This window comes from Priapulus caudatus, unplaced genomic scaffold (genome assembly GCF_000485595.1).
Source record: "Priapulus caudatus unplaced genomic scaffold, Priapulus_caudatus-5.0.1 Scaffold4, whole genome shotgun sequence".
Taxonomy (NCBI): Eukaryota; Metazoa; Priapulida; class Priapulimorpha; order Priapulimorphida; family Priapulidae; genus Priapulus; species Priapulus caudatus.
In genome coordinates this window covers 60,542-79,847 of record NW_014577065.1, presented here as the reverse complement: position 1 = coordinate 79,847, position 19,306 = coordinate 60,542, and the positions used below count along the sequence as shown (strand labels likewise).

At 39.4% G+C, this 19,306-nt stretch overlaps 1 protein-coding gene across 6 annotated transcripts in view; it reads right to left on the bottom strand.

Annotated features, from left to right (window-relative positions):
• Window positions 1-19,306, bottom strand: part of LOC106821465 (MFS-type transporter SLC18B1-like) — a 24,244-nt gene that overhangs the window by 4,019 nt on the left and 919 nt on the right. For all 6 annotated transcript variants that reach the window (XM_014826321.1, XM_014826305.1, XM_014826299.1 and 3 more), the window contains exons 2-13: window positions 11,378-11,458; window positions 9,724-9,823; window positions 8,820-9,143; window positions 8,336-8,431; window positions 8,009-8,082; window positions 5,299-5,446; window positions 4,569-4,731; window positions 3,636-3,775; window positions 2,935-3,033; window positions 2,504-2,598; window positions 926-1,021; window positions 236-310 (exon numbers count right to left, since the gene is read on the bottom strand). In XM_014826321.1, coding sequence (XP_014681807.1) covers window positions 236-310; window positions 926-1,021; window positions 2,504-2,598; window positions 2,935-3,033; window positions 3,636-3,775; window positions 4,569-4,731; window positions 5,299-5,446; window positions 8,009-8,082; window positions 8,336-8,431; window positions 8,820-9,143; window positions 9,724-9,823; window positions 11,378-11,406 — 1,439 coding nt within the window. In that variant the 5' untranslated portion in view covers window positions 11,407-11,458. The remainder of the gene's footprint in view (window positions 1-235; window positions 311-925; window positions 1,022-2,503; window positions 2,599-2,934; window positions 3,034-3,635; window positions 3,776-4,568; window positions 4,732-5,298; window positions 5,447-8,008; window positions 8,083-8,335; window positions 8,432-8,819; window positions 9,144-9,723; window positions 9,824-11,377; window positions 11,459-19,306) is intronic.

Genomic DNA, 19,306 nt, shown 5'->3' with positions numbered 1-19,306 from the left:
AGAGAGAGAGAGAGAGAGAGAGAGAGAGAGAGAGAGAGAGAGAGACGAGAGTAAGCGACAGAAAGAAAAAATGGAAATGGGGAGACAGAGATAAAGAAAGACAGTGATAGGTGGGAGATAAAGAGAGACAGTGATAGGTGGGAGAGAAAGAAGCGAAGAAAGGTAGAAGGGGAATAGAAGAGTGGGTTGGAGAGTGCGAAAGAGAGGAATATGCACTGCTTATGCTATGGCTTACCCTAATGAGTATGCTGTCGCCCACAGTGCTGCTAATAAGCCATATGTAGATAGATTATCCTCAAGCCCAGCAATCCTACAATATACAGACATATTGCTTACTAACCAAAACAAATTCAACTCAAAGGAAAAAAATCTTCCTGGCGACATTCCGTACAATATGTATTGTAAAATTCAATCCTGGAATTAAAAAAAGATTTAAACAGAAAAAAAACTAGATTAAATTGAAAATGAAAACATGAACGATTTAAAAGTAGCAATTTTTCACAAAAATTAACCAGCCACTACCTATTTGTTTGATATGAAAGTTGTAATATCACAATGCATTTCATATGCATGTTTGCCAATAAATGGTTATAACTTGCTTTTGCAAAAGCACACAAGCACAAGCACACGTAAGAAATTAGAAAACTGAACTATGGGTAGGATCAAGAGCGTATTAAGAAGGTATAATGCTTTTTAATCATTAGGGTTAATTTATTAAGAAGGAATCCTTCTTAATACGCTCTTGGTAGGATGAATTCCCAAGAAATATCACCTACAACTGAGGAGCAGGTGATGACTTGGTAATGTGTAACATTGATTGAAATATATAACTACATGTAAAGATAACTATAATAAGAGTTGAGATGGTCTAGCTGTCATAAATTGCTTGTCATTGTATAAATTAACGACCCGTATTTCAACTTACTCTGCTGCATCCAGTATATTCTCAAACGTAGGTATAAGTGCAAGGCTGTTAGCCATACCAAGAACTGCTAAAGATGCTATCACTAGCCACAAGGTACTGCAAAAAACAACAACAGTGACATATAACAGAATTTATATATGCTAAACAGTTTCTTCAATGCCACCTACCTTGTAGCATCATGTATCACATCAGCAGAATATGTCTTCATTCACTCCCGATCACAATTAAGTATTCGACTTTAGAAATACCCGCACTTTCTTTCAAAAAATTATGTAACGGGTAATTTTTGTTCCGTATGCCGAGGTTAGCGGCTATAATTTACAAAATATGTAATGCGCGATATCAGTGTATATATTTTAATTATCAAAAATATGCAATGTGTCTATACACCTTATTGCAACGGTGACTGCTCACTAGTCCGACGGCCCAATAGTCCGAAAGCCCACTAGTCCGAAAACCCACTAGTCCGAAAGCCCACTAGTCCGAAAACCCACTAGTCCAAAAACCCACAGGGGATGGGGTATCGATCTATAGTCCTAATGTTTAATCAATTAATAATTTGTAATTTTACTTTTACTTTTTTATTTTAATTTCTAATTTTAATTTTAAATTTCAATTTTATTTATTTTTTAATTGAAATTTTTTGGGGGATGTAGGGGGAGGTGTGGGTGGAAGGGGAGCTAGGTGTGTGGATGCGTGCAAAATTCTAGACTACGGTAAAACCTCGTTATACCGCCCCAGGCACCCCTCGTAATACCGCCAACCTCACTTATCTCCAGGAAAATGCCAATGTACAGATCGTTTGGATCTATTTGTACGTAATTTAGCCTCGTAATACCGCCCCTCGTCAACTGCCAACCGCCAGCATTATGTCTATGTACAATCCTATACAAGCGTATTTAGTATACGTATAATATATATATAACGTATATATATAAGTATTTAGCGGTATACTAGTAGTAGCGGTTGAGATTCTGCCCCATCATCACTTGATGCTCGGGCGTCAATTCAGACTGTATAGACCCTTCTTAAATATTATTCATGACCTGGGGTCTGTGGGGCAAATCAACCACAAATGTAAAAATATATATAACCACAAATGTCATAACATGTCAACCACAAATGTAAAAATAACCACAAATGTCATAACATGTCAACCACAAATGTAAAAATTTTGTTTAACCACAAATGTAAAAACTTTTTTTCATTGTAAGATAAGTTATTATCAGATGTATGTAAATTTAAAAAAATTAAAAATTAAAAAAAAATTATTAATTAATTAATTAAACATTAGGTATAGATCGGTACCCCATCCCCTGTGGGTTTTCGGACTAGTGGGCTTTCGGACTAGTGGGTTTTCGGACTAGTGGGTTTTCGGACTATTGGGCCGTCGGACTAGCGAGCTGTAACCTATTGCAACATCTATCCAGTCCAGGGAAGTCCAGTTTGTGGACTAAAGTAATAAATACTTTACTCCAGTAGGAAACTGATAATCCAATCCACAAGTGAAATCTCGTTTATCACGGCGTTTTATTACAGTTTTACAGTTAGCTTCTTTACAGTTTCATTGTGACTCACTCTGGCAGAAAAGGTATCAGTGGTGATGGCCCCAGAAACAATAGCGCCACCATCATGATTAGTAGACCTGCTATGATCAGACCTTTAGTATTATCCTGGAATGAAATGTTTTAGCAATTTATACACAAATACAAACAGCACGCTGTAACTTTAACAAGTAAAATATCACCATTGAAGACCCGTTCCGTTGGTTTACCATACTTTGAATACTAAACATGCAGTGTGTGTATTCCTCTTCTTGTGGTTTCTAGATACTGAGTTAAGCTGCTTTACCTCTTGTTCAGTTCCCTCGTTCCTCCCTCCTTGCCCCTATTTCTCTCACTCACTCTTTCCTATCCCTGTCCCTCGCCCATTATCTCCCAATCCCACACCCCCAATAGTTATTACCATAAAGACATACTGGTGTTTATAAGAAATGTATTGAATCTTACCATTCTATCTGCTACATACCCCCACACGGGTGAGAACAGGGCATATGATGTAGCTATAACCATGAATATTAATCCTAAATATTCTGGTCCGATATCAAACTGTAAATGAAAAATATTACATTCTAAATGATACAAGTAATAGTAGAGGAACATGGGAGCATTATTATAATACAAGTACTATAGTGATAAAAACAATTAATTGGCTTCAATTACACACGGAAATTCAATACACAGTAACATGTCTGTAACATGAAATTTCGTCACGTCAACAAATTTTTCCCCATTATTTTCTTTGCTATAATTATAGACGTACTCCAATAGTAAGTTTTCAGCTAAAACAATTAGGTAATCCCCTGATCTCCCCCATACATGATGCAATCGGGCATGGGTGCGTACATTTCCAAGGTTTTGGAGAAATGTAATTTGCCTTTTAACTCACTAAGCTAAAACAATAAGTTTGAACTGAAAGTTTCAACACAATCAGCCATCACAATACCAAATATTAATACTGAGCCTTAATCAAGCCATTTATCACTGCACTATCGTTGTTGCAAGTAGGGCAAATCAATGTTGCGATAACAAATGTCAAATATATAAACTTGCCGTTCTTCTTCTGCTTTGTCTAACCATATCGGATATGCTATAAAAACAGATTACAAGAACAGTGACTTATTCTCACAGCACACGTGACTATCACCTACTTTTCTCAGCTGTGGCTCCAGGATGGGATCAAGAAAACCCCACACAGCTGCACCGGCAGAAATGCTGATACAGACAAGCAACACAGATGGGATCTTCAACAGTTTCAACATATCACTAGGAGGTGCTGGATTACACTTTTCTGTAAGAAAAAAATTACAAACTACAGCCCATACTTCAGGTATGCAGTACAGTGATACCATTGTATATGACATAATAGGCTTACACATAAATACACATATACCAGGGTTCTCCCCAAGCCTTTACTGCATGCCAGGTTCATCATGCCTTCAAAGGTGAAGCTAATTTATGACATCCCATAAATGCTCTGACATGCCTAAATTGCCTAATCAACATGCATTAATTAATATTACATGTTTATGTTCCAATTTCGTTTGTTATTTTTCGTGTTAATTCACTGACAATAAAGTCCCCTTAAAATGACATTACAGGTTTTTTGATGTATGGGAAGAGAGTACAGCCCACTCTTAGGCACTCCCCATCCATCTAAAAACACAATGCCTTCTGAAATCCCTGGGAAGAACCCTGCATACACTGAGCCGAACACGTAAGTACACATTACATCAAATCAATTCAAAATAATTAACCCAATAATTACTTAAATATCATTATTATTATTATTATTATCATTATTATTATTATTATCATTATTATTATTATTATTATTTATTTCTTATTGCAATGCATGTTAATCAGTAGGCCTATTTGTGACAGCAGTAGCATTTCTGTATTGAACATAATGAAATGTAGATCCTAAGCCCAGCTTCTCTTTCCAGTTTCCATACTTTACAGAAAACCAGTAAAGAAGCCCACCTAAACTGAACATATATCTTAATCTTAATAAACTTATATCTATCGACCCACACATAAACACACTTTTCATGCAGTTACACAACTCGTCTCTGTCTGCCTACCATCATAAGAGGGCAAGAGCCAGGCGTTTAGAGGCCAACACACAAAGATGATGAACCCTCCGACAACAGAGAAGGGCAGGATAAACCCTCCCACTTTGTATAGAACACCACCAATCGCTGGTCCAACCATCATACCGAGGCCCACAAAAGTCTCCAGCACACCCTAAAGAATAGGAGACATTAGCAAAAGCAAATCACTACATACTGTTGCAACAATACATATCTACTGACTTGTACAAACTTGTAGATTTAAGAAATTTCACACTGAAATCCTCATTACATAGCTGAGATTGATCACAGATATTTCATCAGGGCAGATTTGTTGGCAGCAGTGTTTCACACTAAAAACAATACGTCAGTATTGATAGACATAGAAACTATAACCTGAACAACAAACAGTAAGTTATAGCTCCTACAGGCTTTTGAGATTGGCCATGTAACATTCATGGATTGGGAGTAGTACATTTTGGTAGTGATATATAGTTTTGTAATAAGCATTCAAACAAAATTAAATTTTAAAATAACATCGCAAGTGTGCATGAAGAATTCTTTACCTAGGCCACTCAGGGGAAACTCCAATAGTGACTTTCATAGACAGGTGTCTATTCAATAGATGTGTGACAACTGACAAGTCTAACTGTATATATGTTTATGCTATCATTGATCATACAGAGGATATCAGCACGACTTGCATCGATATACAGCAAGAAACATTTATTTTACCACTCACAAACACAGTCCCGATGTTGTCCGGATAGATGTCAATGATAATGGCATATGTTGCAGTAGTGAAGCCGGCAGCTCCAAGTGCTTCAAAAATTCGCACAATAAAGCAAAGCACAGTAAACTCGAAGCCATCATGTGCATAAACCAGCAAGCTGAAAATATAAATGTATGCCTTTGTCATGTATGGTAAACTCGGTGAAACAGAGATACATAGATTATCGGATGACAATTTCACCTAGAAGTAAGAATGCAAAATGGCTACTATATGGTTATTTAAAAAATGTAAAATGCTCAAATCTTTATTATAACAGTACTATAGACATCGTCTATATAGTTATGAGAAAAATTCAGAGCTCGTTTTGCAAGAAACATATATACCAATAAATATATAAATGTATAAAATATACAAAGGAAAAATGGCTGTATCGGTTTCTATATCAACAGGGCAGTAAAAATCACATAAGAAAACGTCTGCAATATAACTGAACAGAAGACGGAGAGCACACCGTATAAGTTATGTATATAAATCTATGGTTATGAGAACTAAAAGAACAAGTGCCGCGGAGCGACAGCGCTCATCTAACGTCTACTGCGGTGACTGTGGTGGAGTGGTGGGATTCTAGTAAACCCTGTTAGTCCCAAATGTGTTCACATACACGACGAAACAGTGGAAGGCACAGGGATGATATCAGGAACCTTCTCAAAGGAATGTTCGTTGGGATCGTTATAAAAGTTGCCACGAGATGGCGCGTACGTCTAAGTGTCTTCAGATTAAAGATGGAAGCTCCCATCGTACGTAGTAGTAACAACTATTTGCAAGACAGAATAGGTAAGCACTCATCCATTTACCTACGCAAGCCTACAGACTGAAATAGAGAGCTGCCACCTGTAACTAATTAACGCAGGCAAAAACTACACAGTACCACCACCACATGCACTGGCAGTGGCATACGTTACATGTAACACACTGACAGTACAGAATGCAATAGAAATTATACGATTTAAGGAGCATAAACCTTCTTCAACCAAATTTAGCTTTTGAAATTTCAGTGTGACATTGCAGCCTCATACATCCAGGCATGTATAGATTCTACTAGCAAACCCGGCAGTCAAATTCTTTCTAACAGTAAACAAATTTATCCATGTTTAACCCGCCTCTTGAGGGTCAAAAGGTTATCCGACACTTACTCTTTGCATGTCAGCAGAAAGTACATTTCATGGTCCTTTCAATAAAGCCATAAAAATGCTAGGTCACCTCTGAAACAAAAAAGTTTTTCAATTGCTCCGTCAGACCATGTTCTCAGAAAATGTTTAAAATCTGCTCTGTGCCCATTGACCTTTGACCTGTGACCTCCAATTTCAGCACAGTGATGGCTTTTCCTACCATGATGCTATACACTGACTATCACGAGCCTAGGTCGAGCCGTTTAGATTTGTGCCGCAATTCTGCATTTCCTCCCTATACCTTGAGTTAAGGAGGGAATGTTCCCCCTTCTTTTACACCTCTTGACCTTTGAACTTTGACCCCCAGCTTCAACATCCCATCTCGTTTTGACGATCCCCCCCGACGTCCCGAATATCGTGACCGTACGTCAAGCGGTTAAGATTTGTGCCCAACTGTTGACGCACGGCCGGACGGACGGACGCACGGACGCACGCTCATGCGATTCTACAAGCTGCATCTGACTATGTCAGATGAGCTAAAAACAGTATTCTGATGCAGAAGCAGTACTAGTGGTGGCCAGACCACAACACTATACATATACAGCATGTTAGTAGCATTTGTTTGGGGACAATTTTTAAGTGAGATACTTAAGCTGGGTTTACACTATCAACGTTTTGCTGAAAAGTTGACGAGTTCATCAGCTTTACAACTAATCGACCAAAAGTCAGCAGTGTACACGTAAAATTTGAGTGCTCAGCAAGCTGATAGGAGCTAGTTAAGAAATTAGAACTATGTTCTATTTTCTCTACTTTTGGTTAGCGAGTTGATCAAGTTTTTGCCACTCAGCCACTCTGATAACAGCTCTCCACCCTGGGGGAGAGCACGCTTTTGCTATTGGCGCCACACTGGCGCGAATTAATACATGCAAACATGTGTACCCTTGGCACCCCGCATGTCACTGTGGGTCAAATGTTGAAACGTTTGCCGACTCGCGGTCGATAACACAAAAACTTTGAACATCTAATAGAAAGGTTGACAGAACGTTGAAAAACTTATCAATGCGGCAACTTTTCCATAGTGTAAACCCAGCTTTAGAGAAAGAAAGAAAGAGAAGGAGAGAGATGAAAAGGAAGATGGCGGAGAGGAAGATGGTGGAGAGGAAGATGGTGGAGAGTAAGATGGTAAAGTGACTGAAACAACAACACAGAATAGCATAAAAAGGAACGATGGAAAACCCGAGACAAGACATAGTGGGACAGGGAATTGTGAGTAAACAGCTGAGACGTATAAACATACGCATGGGAGAGAGAGAGAGTTAGATAGAGAAATAAAGGGAGATGGGGAGAGGAACAAAGATAGATTAAAGAGGAAATGTGCAAGGGTGGACATAAAAAAGGTAGGATAAAAGAAACTGAAGAGGTCGATTTGACAGGAGCTGGAGAGAAAGGCTTTTTATTTGATTTAATTTGTTAAGCTATGTTATCAACATCATACACTTTCATCTATTAATGGTTTAACATATTTTCAGATATACAACAATAATACGTACCCAAACAAAACGTTGCAAATACCAGTAACAAACATCCCAGACAAGAAGACAAACTTTGGACCTATTCTCGGTAACTGCAAGAAAAACATTTAGAAAAGAGTTGATGAAAAATGTTGATGAAAAATGTGTCCATAATAACTGTACAATGACAATTTGAAAAAAGTGGCATGCAGATATTTACATATTTACTTTTATAACCAATATATCTTAAATGCTGTTGCAGTAATTTACATAACATGATTTTATATTATTTAAATTATTAAAAATAAATGGTACAAAAACTATAGTACAAACTACATTAATTTCACAGAGACAAATAAAACTTACCAACATGCCAATAATGGGGCATCCAAGAAACATAACTAAAGCATAAATGCCAAACACAAAGCCAGAGACTGTATCACTCATCCCTTTTTCATTAGCCTAGAAATGTCAACGGTAAAATTAGAACTTCAAACATGTGATTATTAAACATGATGCCATACTAAATATAAACTTGCAGTAGGAATATTTAATTTGAGTAGCAATTCAAGGTACTAAGAATAGTACTTAATATAACAGAAATCATATTTGACCAGAGGGCAAGCATATCATTGTAACATGACATATGACATATATTTGCTAGAGAATTGGTAATTTCATAGAAAAAAATGGTTACCCAATACCATCATGCCAGTTATCAATTTTAATAGACACATACTTGCAACTGTTCAGACAAATTAATACACCAAATCACACAATCACACCATGCAACTTGATCCATCAAAAAGTACAATTACTTGTAAATACTCAATATTAATGTTATACTTACTGTTTTGGGAAAAAAGGGTGCAATAATTGACATTGAAAGATATGCTGTGAAGTCAACAACCGCCAAGCTGAGCAATGTAAGTTTAGCAGTTCTGTCCATAGAGAAGAACGATGTGTCTCTATTATCATCATCATCATCCCCATCTTCTGCTATTTCCTGCTTAACTTCCTGTGAACTTGCAGTAATCCTCTCTGCACTATGAATAATATCTGCATGACTGGCACTTGTGCTAGCCTGTTCAACTGTAGAAGGCAATGGTGACTTGGGGGTAGTTGCATGACGAGAGCAATGTTTCGCTGGATTGCTTTGCCTTTGTAGCAAGACCTGTTATTAAACAAATAATTTTAATTGTTTGCATATCCATCTATAGTAACATGCTGCATATATATGCCATGACAGTTACAAACGATTTACCAGTTATTTATTTATAAAAATAATATTGTGCCATATTGATCCTCTGAACACAATAGCCCTGTATGCAATATGATAAAATTTGTAGAAAAAAAATAAACAAAATCAGAAATGACAAAAAGACAAATTTTTGTGTATGTTTTACATGAGTACTACTAATTAAGGCATCTATATGAAGCTAAACTAACACTAAAAATTGGTTAATTATGGATCTATAACATATATTGCCACACTGCATGCAATATGCTAGCATACAACTGACTGAGTGACAAAATGGAAGGCTTTAAATTGTATTACAAATTTTATGACAAATTGGAAGGTTTTATTTGGCTAATGCTCCATTATAGGATCGAGTGTTCCCAACTTTGATATCATTACCCTAACCCTAACCCTAACCTAACCTATAACATAACCCTAACCATTAATGACATTAAAGGATTTACTCCTAATGGATCGAGTATCACCCTTTAATTACATTAAAATTATTAATTACCTTTACTGGTTTAGGTATTTTCTTCTTATCAAGAATTGGTGGAGGATGATATTGCCCTCTAACTTGATGTTGATTATTGCTAGTTCCCAGGGTGCTGAATCTGAGCAAAATCGATCAGAAACAAATTATAATGCTGTCATATATCCCTATAGCTATAACCATGCTATAACCATCTGAAATAAAATCCTGCAACACACATCCAATTAGTTACCATACCAGGGTGCGAAATTAACGGGAGTCCGGAGTCAAATACTCTCTGATTTACTGTCGGACTCCCTGATTTGACATATGCAGGAGTCCGTGTGACAGACCCCCTAAAAATTCTGCCATACTAACTATATAGTTCGTTCGGAGCACGGCCTCACAGAATTACCATCTTTTTTCAGGTAATGCCCAAAGAAAATTTGGCAGACGTGCAACTGCATGAATCTTAAAAATAAGCACATGCGTTATTGTTAATATCTTCTAAATTTTAAACCTCAGACTGCGGACTCCCTCATTTTGCCGCGGACTCCCTCTTTTTGAGGGTAGGGAGTCCGTTGGACTCCTGTGTTCATATGTTAATTTCTAATTTTCTACACCTGCCATACATATAATAACCTTCTAATATTATATAGCAATTACTTCCATTTGCATATATTTTACCTCAAGTAACATTTTACCTCAGAACTCAAGTAATCCAGTACACATCTTTTAAGGTGACAAGTCCTAGAATAGCACAACTCAGAAAACTGCTGGGCATATTATATATATATATATAATTAACACTTGAACTAATTCAATTAAATTTTCAGTAATAAACTTAAAATTTATGCTCTGTTTTGTACAACACATATTTCTGTTAAGACTTGTTCCTCAAGATTTCACCATTGAAAACAACCAGAGCCCCATCTATAACCAGTATATAACACGTACAGCATGTCATGATCCAAGTGCTAAGTAACATGGACACCTGGCCTATATATTTAAAATACGACAAAGATAAAACACATCTATAGATAGAATAGGAACACTTAACCACTGGGGTAATCCTAATACAGTTCGATCAAGTGGCCATTTGTTTGGTCAGATCAACTAAACTTGATGAACCGGATTGAATGAGGTGCTAACCCTCATAACCCTGCTGGTGAGCTGGGCTCAAATGTAATCCAATTTGGTGACATGCCACTTGACCAGCCAGTCATCCTTGTTGGTAGTTATAAACCATCTTATAATAGGTCACATGCAATGACACCTGACCTGCTGGAGCCGAGTTTGCGTTTGTTTGGGCAGGTCAGGCTAAGTGAGATATCAGATTAAGTGATCCAGATCAGATATGGGACCATCACAAACAAACAGCCAGGCCATTATACTCCCAAACCCAGCAATGCTGAGAGGGTCTATGTCCCCCAGGGTACTGCCGGAACGTACCCTGGTACCATATCTAATATGCCGGACCGTACCTCGCCTACTCCACTAACGAGTCTAGGGAGTCACCCCCACACCTACTCCCTCACTCTAACCCTAACCCTAACCATATCAAATAGTTACCAGGGTACGTTCCGGTATACCAGACCGTACCCAGAGTACGTTCCGGCAGTAACCTGGGGGACATAGACCCTATGAGCCCCAGCAACTGAGCAAGACAACTCAAGTCGTATATATACATACTTACTTAAAAGGATTTTCTGTAGTATGAACCATGACTGCAATCTACCAGTAGTATCTTGCTATAGATACTCTTTATCAATGGAAACTTTAAAACAAAAAATGTTATTAATGAACTATATACGTGACAATTAAATGCTACATTTTATCATAAACATATATATACTATACAACCTATGACAGTTACTGCAGTGTCTGTAAAGCAAAAGATTATGCACTCGACATTTTTACAATGTCTACCACATGGCAGTACTTCCACAACACTGAGGACCGGGCTAGAAACAGGATAAACCGCAGTGTACAGAAACAAAATTATGAAGCATGCCAAGGTGGTACGGGGTTGACTGTGCATGCTCAGTTTAGCTTGTCACTCAGCAGACAGCTAAGTACTTTTATGGGACCTAACTAAAGCCCGCCGCACACGCTGTGTTTTGTGCTGCGCCATCGGCCACGCGTGGCTGATGGCGCAGCACAAAACACAGCGTGTGCGCATGCAAACGCATCGATTTCTTGCGTGTGGAAAATATCACACGTGTTTGATATTTTCTTCCACGTGTGGCAGATTGCACAGCGTGTGCGGAGTGGCTGTGTCAAGTTCCACACCGGCTCTATGTAACCGACCAATAGCAGCAGGTCAAGCGAGTCACGTGATCTTAACTTGCGGTTGCAGCGCGGTTGCACTGCGGTACACGCACGTACACGCGGGTACATGCACGTACACGCGGGTACACGCACGTACACGCGGGTACACGCACGTACACGCGGTACACGCACGTGCACGCGGGTACACGCACGTATGCGCATGCAAACGCATACGATTTCTTGCGTGTGGAAAATATGCATCACGTCTTTGATATTTTTCTTCCACGTGTGGGCAGATTGCACAGCGTGTGCGGAGTGGCTGTGTCAGTTTCCACGACCGCTTCTATGTAACCGACCAAATAGCAGCATGTCAAGCGAGTCCATGATCTTAACATTGCGGTTGCATCCCGGCGCGGTTGCATCTGCGGTACACCACGTACACGGCTGGGTACGCACGTGCACGCGGTACACCACGGCCTCGCGCGTGCACGGCGGGTACACGCACGCGTCACGCACGTACAGAAGCACGTACACGCACGTACACGCACGTACCACAGCACGGTACCAAGCAGCGTACGACGCACGATTCAACGCCCGGTGTCCCGCACGTACAACGCGGATACACGCACGTACACGCGGGTTAACAACGCAAGGTACACACAGATACACGCACGTAACATGCGGGTACACGCACAGTACACGCATGTAACACACGTACAACAGGGCGACGGTAGCACGGCGGGTACATCCGCGGATACACGCACGTAACAGCCGCACGTACACGGTGGGAGTACATCGCGGATACACGAGGGTACCACGCGGATAACCAACGCACGTCCCGGGTACACGCACGTACACACAGATACACGCAGCTCCAGATTACATGCACGGCGGGGTACAGGAGACGCATGTGCACGTAGCGGGTACACGCACAACGTACACGGGTACACCGGAGATACACGCACGACAAGTCGGGTAACAAGCAACGTACACGCGGCGGTACACCACGTACACACACCCAGATACACGCACGTACACAGACAGAATACACCACGTATATGCGGGTACAGCACGTACAGCAGGCTCACGTGGGAGATACAAACGCACGTACACGCGGGTACACGCCAATGTAACCGGCCAGTGCAAACCGCGCCTGCAACCGGCAGTTAAGAATCAATTCGTGTATCGTTGACTGGGCTGGTATTGGTCGGTACATAGAGACCGGTGTGGAACTTGACCACAGCCATCCGCAACAACGCTGTGCAATCTGCCACACGTGAAGAAATATCAAACACACGTGTGATATTTTCAGACGCAAGAAATCGGATAGCGTTTCCATGCGCACACGCTTGTGTTTTGTGCTGCGCCATCACCAGCGCGTGGCCGATGGCGGGCAAGCACAAAACAGAGCGTGTGCGGGCGGCCTATAGTTAGGATCCGATAAAAGATACTTAGCTGTCTGCTGAGTGACAAGCTAAACTGAGGCATCACAGTCAACCCGCGTACCACCTTGGGCATCCTTTCATAATTTTGTTTCTGTACACTGCGGTTTTCACTGTTTTACCCCGTCTCAGTGTTGTGGAAGTACTGCATGTGGTAGACATTGTAAAAATCTGCGAGTGGCATAATCTTGTTGCTTTAAGACAGACATGAGTAAACTGTCATAGGTTTGCTATAGTATACATATAATGTTTATGATAATACATAGCATGGTTTAATTGTCCCTGTATATAGTTCATTAATAACATTTTTTGTTTTAAAGTTTCCATTGATAAATGAGTAATCTTAAGCAAAGATACTACTGGTAGATTGGCAGTCATCGGTTCATTACTAACAGAAAATCCTTTTAAGTAAGTATGTATATATACGACTTGAGTTGTCTTGCATCAGTTGCTGGGGCTCCATAGGGTCTATGTCCCGCAGGTTACTGCCGGAACGTACCTCTGGGTACGGTCTGGTATACCGGAACGTACCCATGGTAACTATTTGATATGGTTAGGGTTAGGGTTTAGCAGTCGAGGGAGTAGGTGTGGGGGTGACTCCCTAGACTCGTTAGTGGAGTAGGCGAGGTACCGGTCCGGCATATTATTATTAGATATGGTACCTAAGGGTACGTTCCGGCAGTACTCCTGGGGACATAGACGCCTCTCAGGCCGTTGGCTGGGCTCCTGGGAGTATAATGGACTGGCTTGTTTGTTTGTGATGGTCCCATATCTGATCTGGATCAACTTAATCTGATATCTCACTTAGCCTGATCTGGCCCAAATCAAACGCAACTCGGCTCCAGCAAGTCAGGTGTATTGCATGTGACGCTATTAATAAAGATGGTTTTTAACTAAACCAACAAGGATGACTGGCTGGTCAAGTGGCAATGTCACCAAATTGGATTACATTTGAGCCCCAAGCTCACCAGCAGGGTTATTGAGGGTTAGCACCTATCATTCAATCCGTGTTCATTCAAGTTTGAGTTGATCTGACCAATAAACAAATGGCATCTTTGATCGAAACTGTATTAGGATTACGGCCCAGTGGTTAAGGGTTCACTATTCTATTATTAGAATGTTGTTTTTTAATCTTTGTCGTATTTTAAATATATAGGCCAGGTGTCCATGTTACTTAGCACTTGGATCATGACATGCTGTACGTGTATATTAACTGGTTATAGATGGGGCTCTGGTTGTTTTTCAATGGTGAAATCCTGAGAACAAGTCTAACCAAAATATGTGTTGTACAAGAAACAGAGCATAAATTTCTAAGTTTATTACTGAAAATTAATTGAATTAGTTCAAGTGGTTAATTATATATATATAATAATATGCGCCAGCAGGTTATTCTGCAGTTGTGCTATTCTATGGACTTGTCCACCTTAAACCGATGTGTACTGGAATTACTTGAGTTCTGAGGTAAAAATGTGTACTTGAGGTAATATATGCAATGGAAGTTAATTGGCTATATAAATAGTTAGACAGGTTATTATATGTATGGCAGGTAGACAAATTAGAAATTAACCAGTAGAAACACAGGAGCCAACGACCCCTGACCCTAAAAAAGAGGGATCCGCGGCGAAAATGAGGGAGTCCGCAGTCACTGAGGTTTAAAATTTAGAAGATATGTAACAATAACGCATGTGAGCTTATTTTTTAAGATTAATGCAGTTGGCACCGTCTGCCAAAATTTTCTTTGGGCATTACCTGAAAAAAGATGGTAATTCTGTGCGGGCCGTGCATTCGCGAACGAACTATATAGTAGTATGGGGCAGAATTTTTAGGGGTCTGTCACCAGGACTCCTGCATATGTCAAATCAGGGAGTCCGACAGTAATCAAGAGAGTATTTGACTCCGGACTCGCTCCCGTTAATTTCGCAACCCATGGTATGGTAAAACTATATTGGATGTGTGTTGCGGATTTTATTTCAGATGTTGCATGGCGTTATAAGCTATAGATATATGACAGCATTATATATTTTTCTGATCTGATTTTGCTCAGAATTCAGCACGGCTGGGAACTAGCAATCCTCAACATACAAGTTATAGGGCATTCATCCTCCCACAATTTCTTGATAAGAAGAAAATACTAAACCAGATTAAAGGTAATTTAATGAATTTTAATGTCAATTAAAGGGTGATACTCGATCCATTTAGGAGGTAAGATCCTTTAATGTCATGTAATGGTTAGGGTTATGTTATAGGTTAGGTTTAGGTTAGGGTTAGGGTAATGATATCAAGTTTGGGGAACACTCGATCCTATGAAATGGAGCATTAGCCAAAATAAAACTTCCAATTTGTCATAAAAATTTGTAATACAATTTTAAAGCCTTCCATTTTTGTCACTCAGTCATTGTATGCTAGCATATTGCATGCAGTGTGGCAATATATGTTATAGATTCATAATTACCATTTTTAGTGTTAGTTTAGCTTCATAATAGGATGCCTTAATTACGTAGTACTCAATGTAAAACAACACAAAAATTGTCTTTTTGTCATTTCTGATTTTGTTTATTTTTTTTTCTACAAATTTATCATATTGCATCAGCAGGGCTATTGTGTTCAGACGGATCCAAATGCACAATATTATTTTTTATAAATAAATAACTGGTAAAGTTCGTTTGTAACTGTCATGGCATATATATGCAGCATTTACTATAGATGGATATCAAACAATTAAAATTATTTGTTAAAACAGGTCAGTTGCTAGCAACAGGCAAGAGCATCAGCGAAACACTTGCTTCTCGTCTGGCAAACTACCCCAAGTCACCACTCGCCTTCTACAGTTGAAGCAGGCTAGCACAAGTGCCAGTCATGCAGATATTATTCATAGTGCAGAGAGGATTACTGCAAAGTTCAGCAAGGAAGTTTAAGCAGGAAAAATAGCAGGAAGATGGGGATGGATGAATGATGATAATAGAGACACATCCGTTCCTTCTCTATGGACAGAACTGCTAAACTTACATTGCTCAGCTTGGCGGTTTGTTTGACTTCAGCATGCTTAATCTTGTTCCAATGTTCATTATTGCACCTTTTTCCAAAACAGTAAGTATAACATTAATATTGAGTATCTTACAGAGTAAATTGTACTTTTTGATCGGATCCAAGTTGCATGGTGACTTGTGTGAGTTTGGTGTATTAATTTTGTCTGAGCAGTTGCAAGTAATGTGTCTATTTAAATGTGGATAACTGGCATGATGGTATTGGTAAACCCATTTTTTCTATGAATTACCAATTCTCTAGCAAATAATGTCATATGCATGTACAGCAATGATATCTTGCCCCTCTGGTAATATGGATTTCTGTTATATTAAGTACTATTCTTAGTAGCCTTGAATTGCTACTCAGGAGGTTAAAATATTCCTTACTGCAAGTTTATATTAGTAATGGCATCATGTTTAAATAATCACATGTTCTGAATTCTAAATTTTACCAGTTGACAATTTCTAGACTAAGAAAAGGGATGAGTGATACAGTCCTGGCTTTGTGTTTGGCATTTATGCTTAGTTATGTTTCTGACTGCCCCATTATTGCAATGTTGGTAAATTTTTTTGTCTCTGTGGAAAATTAATGTAGTTTGTACTCATAGTTTTTGTAAACCATTTATTTTTTATAAATTTAAATAATAATAAAATCATGTTATGTAAAATTACTGCAACAGCATTTAAGAAATATATTGGTTATAAAAGTAAATATGTAAATATCTGCATGCACTTTTTTCAAACTTGTCATTGTACAAGTTATTATGGACACATTTTTTTCATCAACAATTTTTGCATCAACATTTTTCTAAAATGTTTTTTTCTTGGCAGTTACCGAGAATAGGTCCAAAGTTTGTTTCTTGTCTGGATGTTTGTTACTGGTATTGTGCAACGTTTTGTTTGGGTACGTTTATTTATTGTTGTATATCTGAAAATATGTTAAAACCATTTGAATAGATGAAAGCTGTATGATGTTGAGTAACATAGCTTAAGCAAATTAAATCAAATAAAAAGCCTTTCTCTGTCAGCTCCTGTCAAATCGACCTCTTCAGTTTCTTTTATCCTACTTTTTATGTCCACCCTTGCACATTTCCTCTTAATTATCTTTGTGACCTCTGCACATCTGCCCTTTATTTCTCTATCTAACTTCGTCTCTCTTCCCCCATGCGTAATGTTAAACGTCTCAGCTGTTTACTCACAATTCCGCTGTCCCACTATGTTCATTCGTCTGCGGGGTTTTCCATCGTTCCTTTTTATGCTATTCTGTGTTTGTTAGTTTCAGTCAGCTTTACATCTTACTCTCGCACCCATCTCCTGCTCACAATCTTCCTCTCGCGGCGATCTTCGCTTTTGCCATCTCTCTCCTTCTCTTTCTCTCTTTCTCTAAAAGCTGGGTTTACACTATGGAGAAAGTTGCCCCGCATTGATAAGATTTTTCAACGATTCTGTCAACCTTTCTATTAGATGTTCAAAGTTTTTTGTGTTTATCGACCGCAGAGTCCCAAACGTTCAACATTTGACCCAACAAGTGGACATGCGGGGTGCCCAAGGGTACAATCTGTTTGCATGTATTAATTCGCGCTCAGTGTGGCGGGCCAATAGCAAAAGCGTGCTCTCCCCGCCCTAGGGTGGAGAGCTGTTATCAGATGGTGGCTGAGTGGCAAAAAACTTGATCAAACTCGCATAACCAAAAGTAGAGAAAATAGAACATAGTTCTAATTTCTTAACTAGCTCCTATCAGCTTGCTGAGCATCCAAATTTTACGTGTACACTGCTGACTTTTGGTCGATTAAGTTGTAAGCTGATGAACTCGTCACTTTTCAGCAAAACCGTTGATAGGTGTAAACGCCGCATTTAAGTATGCTCACTTAAAAATTGTCGCGACAAACAAGATGGCCTACTAACATGCTTGTATATGTATAGTGTTTGTGGTCTGGCCCACCACTAGTACTGCTTCTGCATCAGAAATACTGTGTTTTTTAGCTCACTGACATAGTCAGATGCAGCGTAGAATCGCATGAGGGGCGTCCGTGCGTCCAACAGTTGGGAAAATCTTTTGTAAGTTGCGTACGGTCAACGATATTCGCGACGTCGGGGGGATCGTCAAAACGAATGGGATGCATTGAAGGCTGGGGTCAAAGTTGCAAAGGTCAACAGCTGTAAAAGAAAGGGGAACATTCCCTCCTTAACTCAAGTATAGGGCGGAAATCTGCAGAATTGCGGCCAAATCTAAACGGCTCGAACCTAGGCTCGTGATAGTCAGTGTATACGATCATGGTAGAAAGCCATCACTTGTGCTGAAATTCGGAGGTCACAGGTCAACGTCAATGGCGCACACACGAGCAGATTTTAACATTTCTGAGAACATGGTCTGACGGAGCAATTGAAAAACTCTTTTGTTTCCAGAGGTGACCTAGCATTTTTATGGGCTTTACTTGAGAAGGACGCGCATCGAACATGTACTTTCCTCTCGACATGAAAGAGTAAGTGTCGGCATAACCTTTTGACCTCAAGAGGCGGGTGTAAACATGGATAAATTTGTTTACTGTTAGAACAGAAATTTGACTGCCGGGTTTGCTGTAGAATCTCTACATGCTGGATGTATGAGCTAGCAAATGTCACACTGACAATTTCAAAAGCTACAATTTGGTTGAAAGGAAGTTTATGCTCCTTAAATCGTATAATTTCTATGCATTCTGTACTGTCAGTGTTGTTACATGCTAAGCGTCATGCCACGTCACGTGCATGCTGGTGGTGGTACTGTGAGTTTTTTGGCCTGCGTTAATTAGTTCAGGTGACAGCTCTCTATTTCAGTCTGTAGGCTTGCGTAGAAAATGGATGAGTGCTTACCTACTTCTTGTCTTGCGAATAGTTGTTTGCTAACTAGTA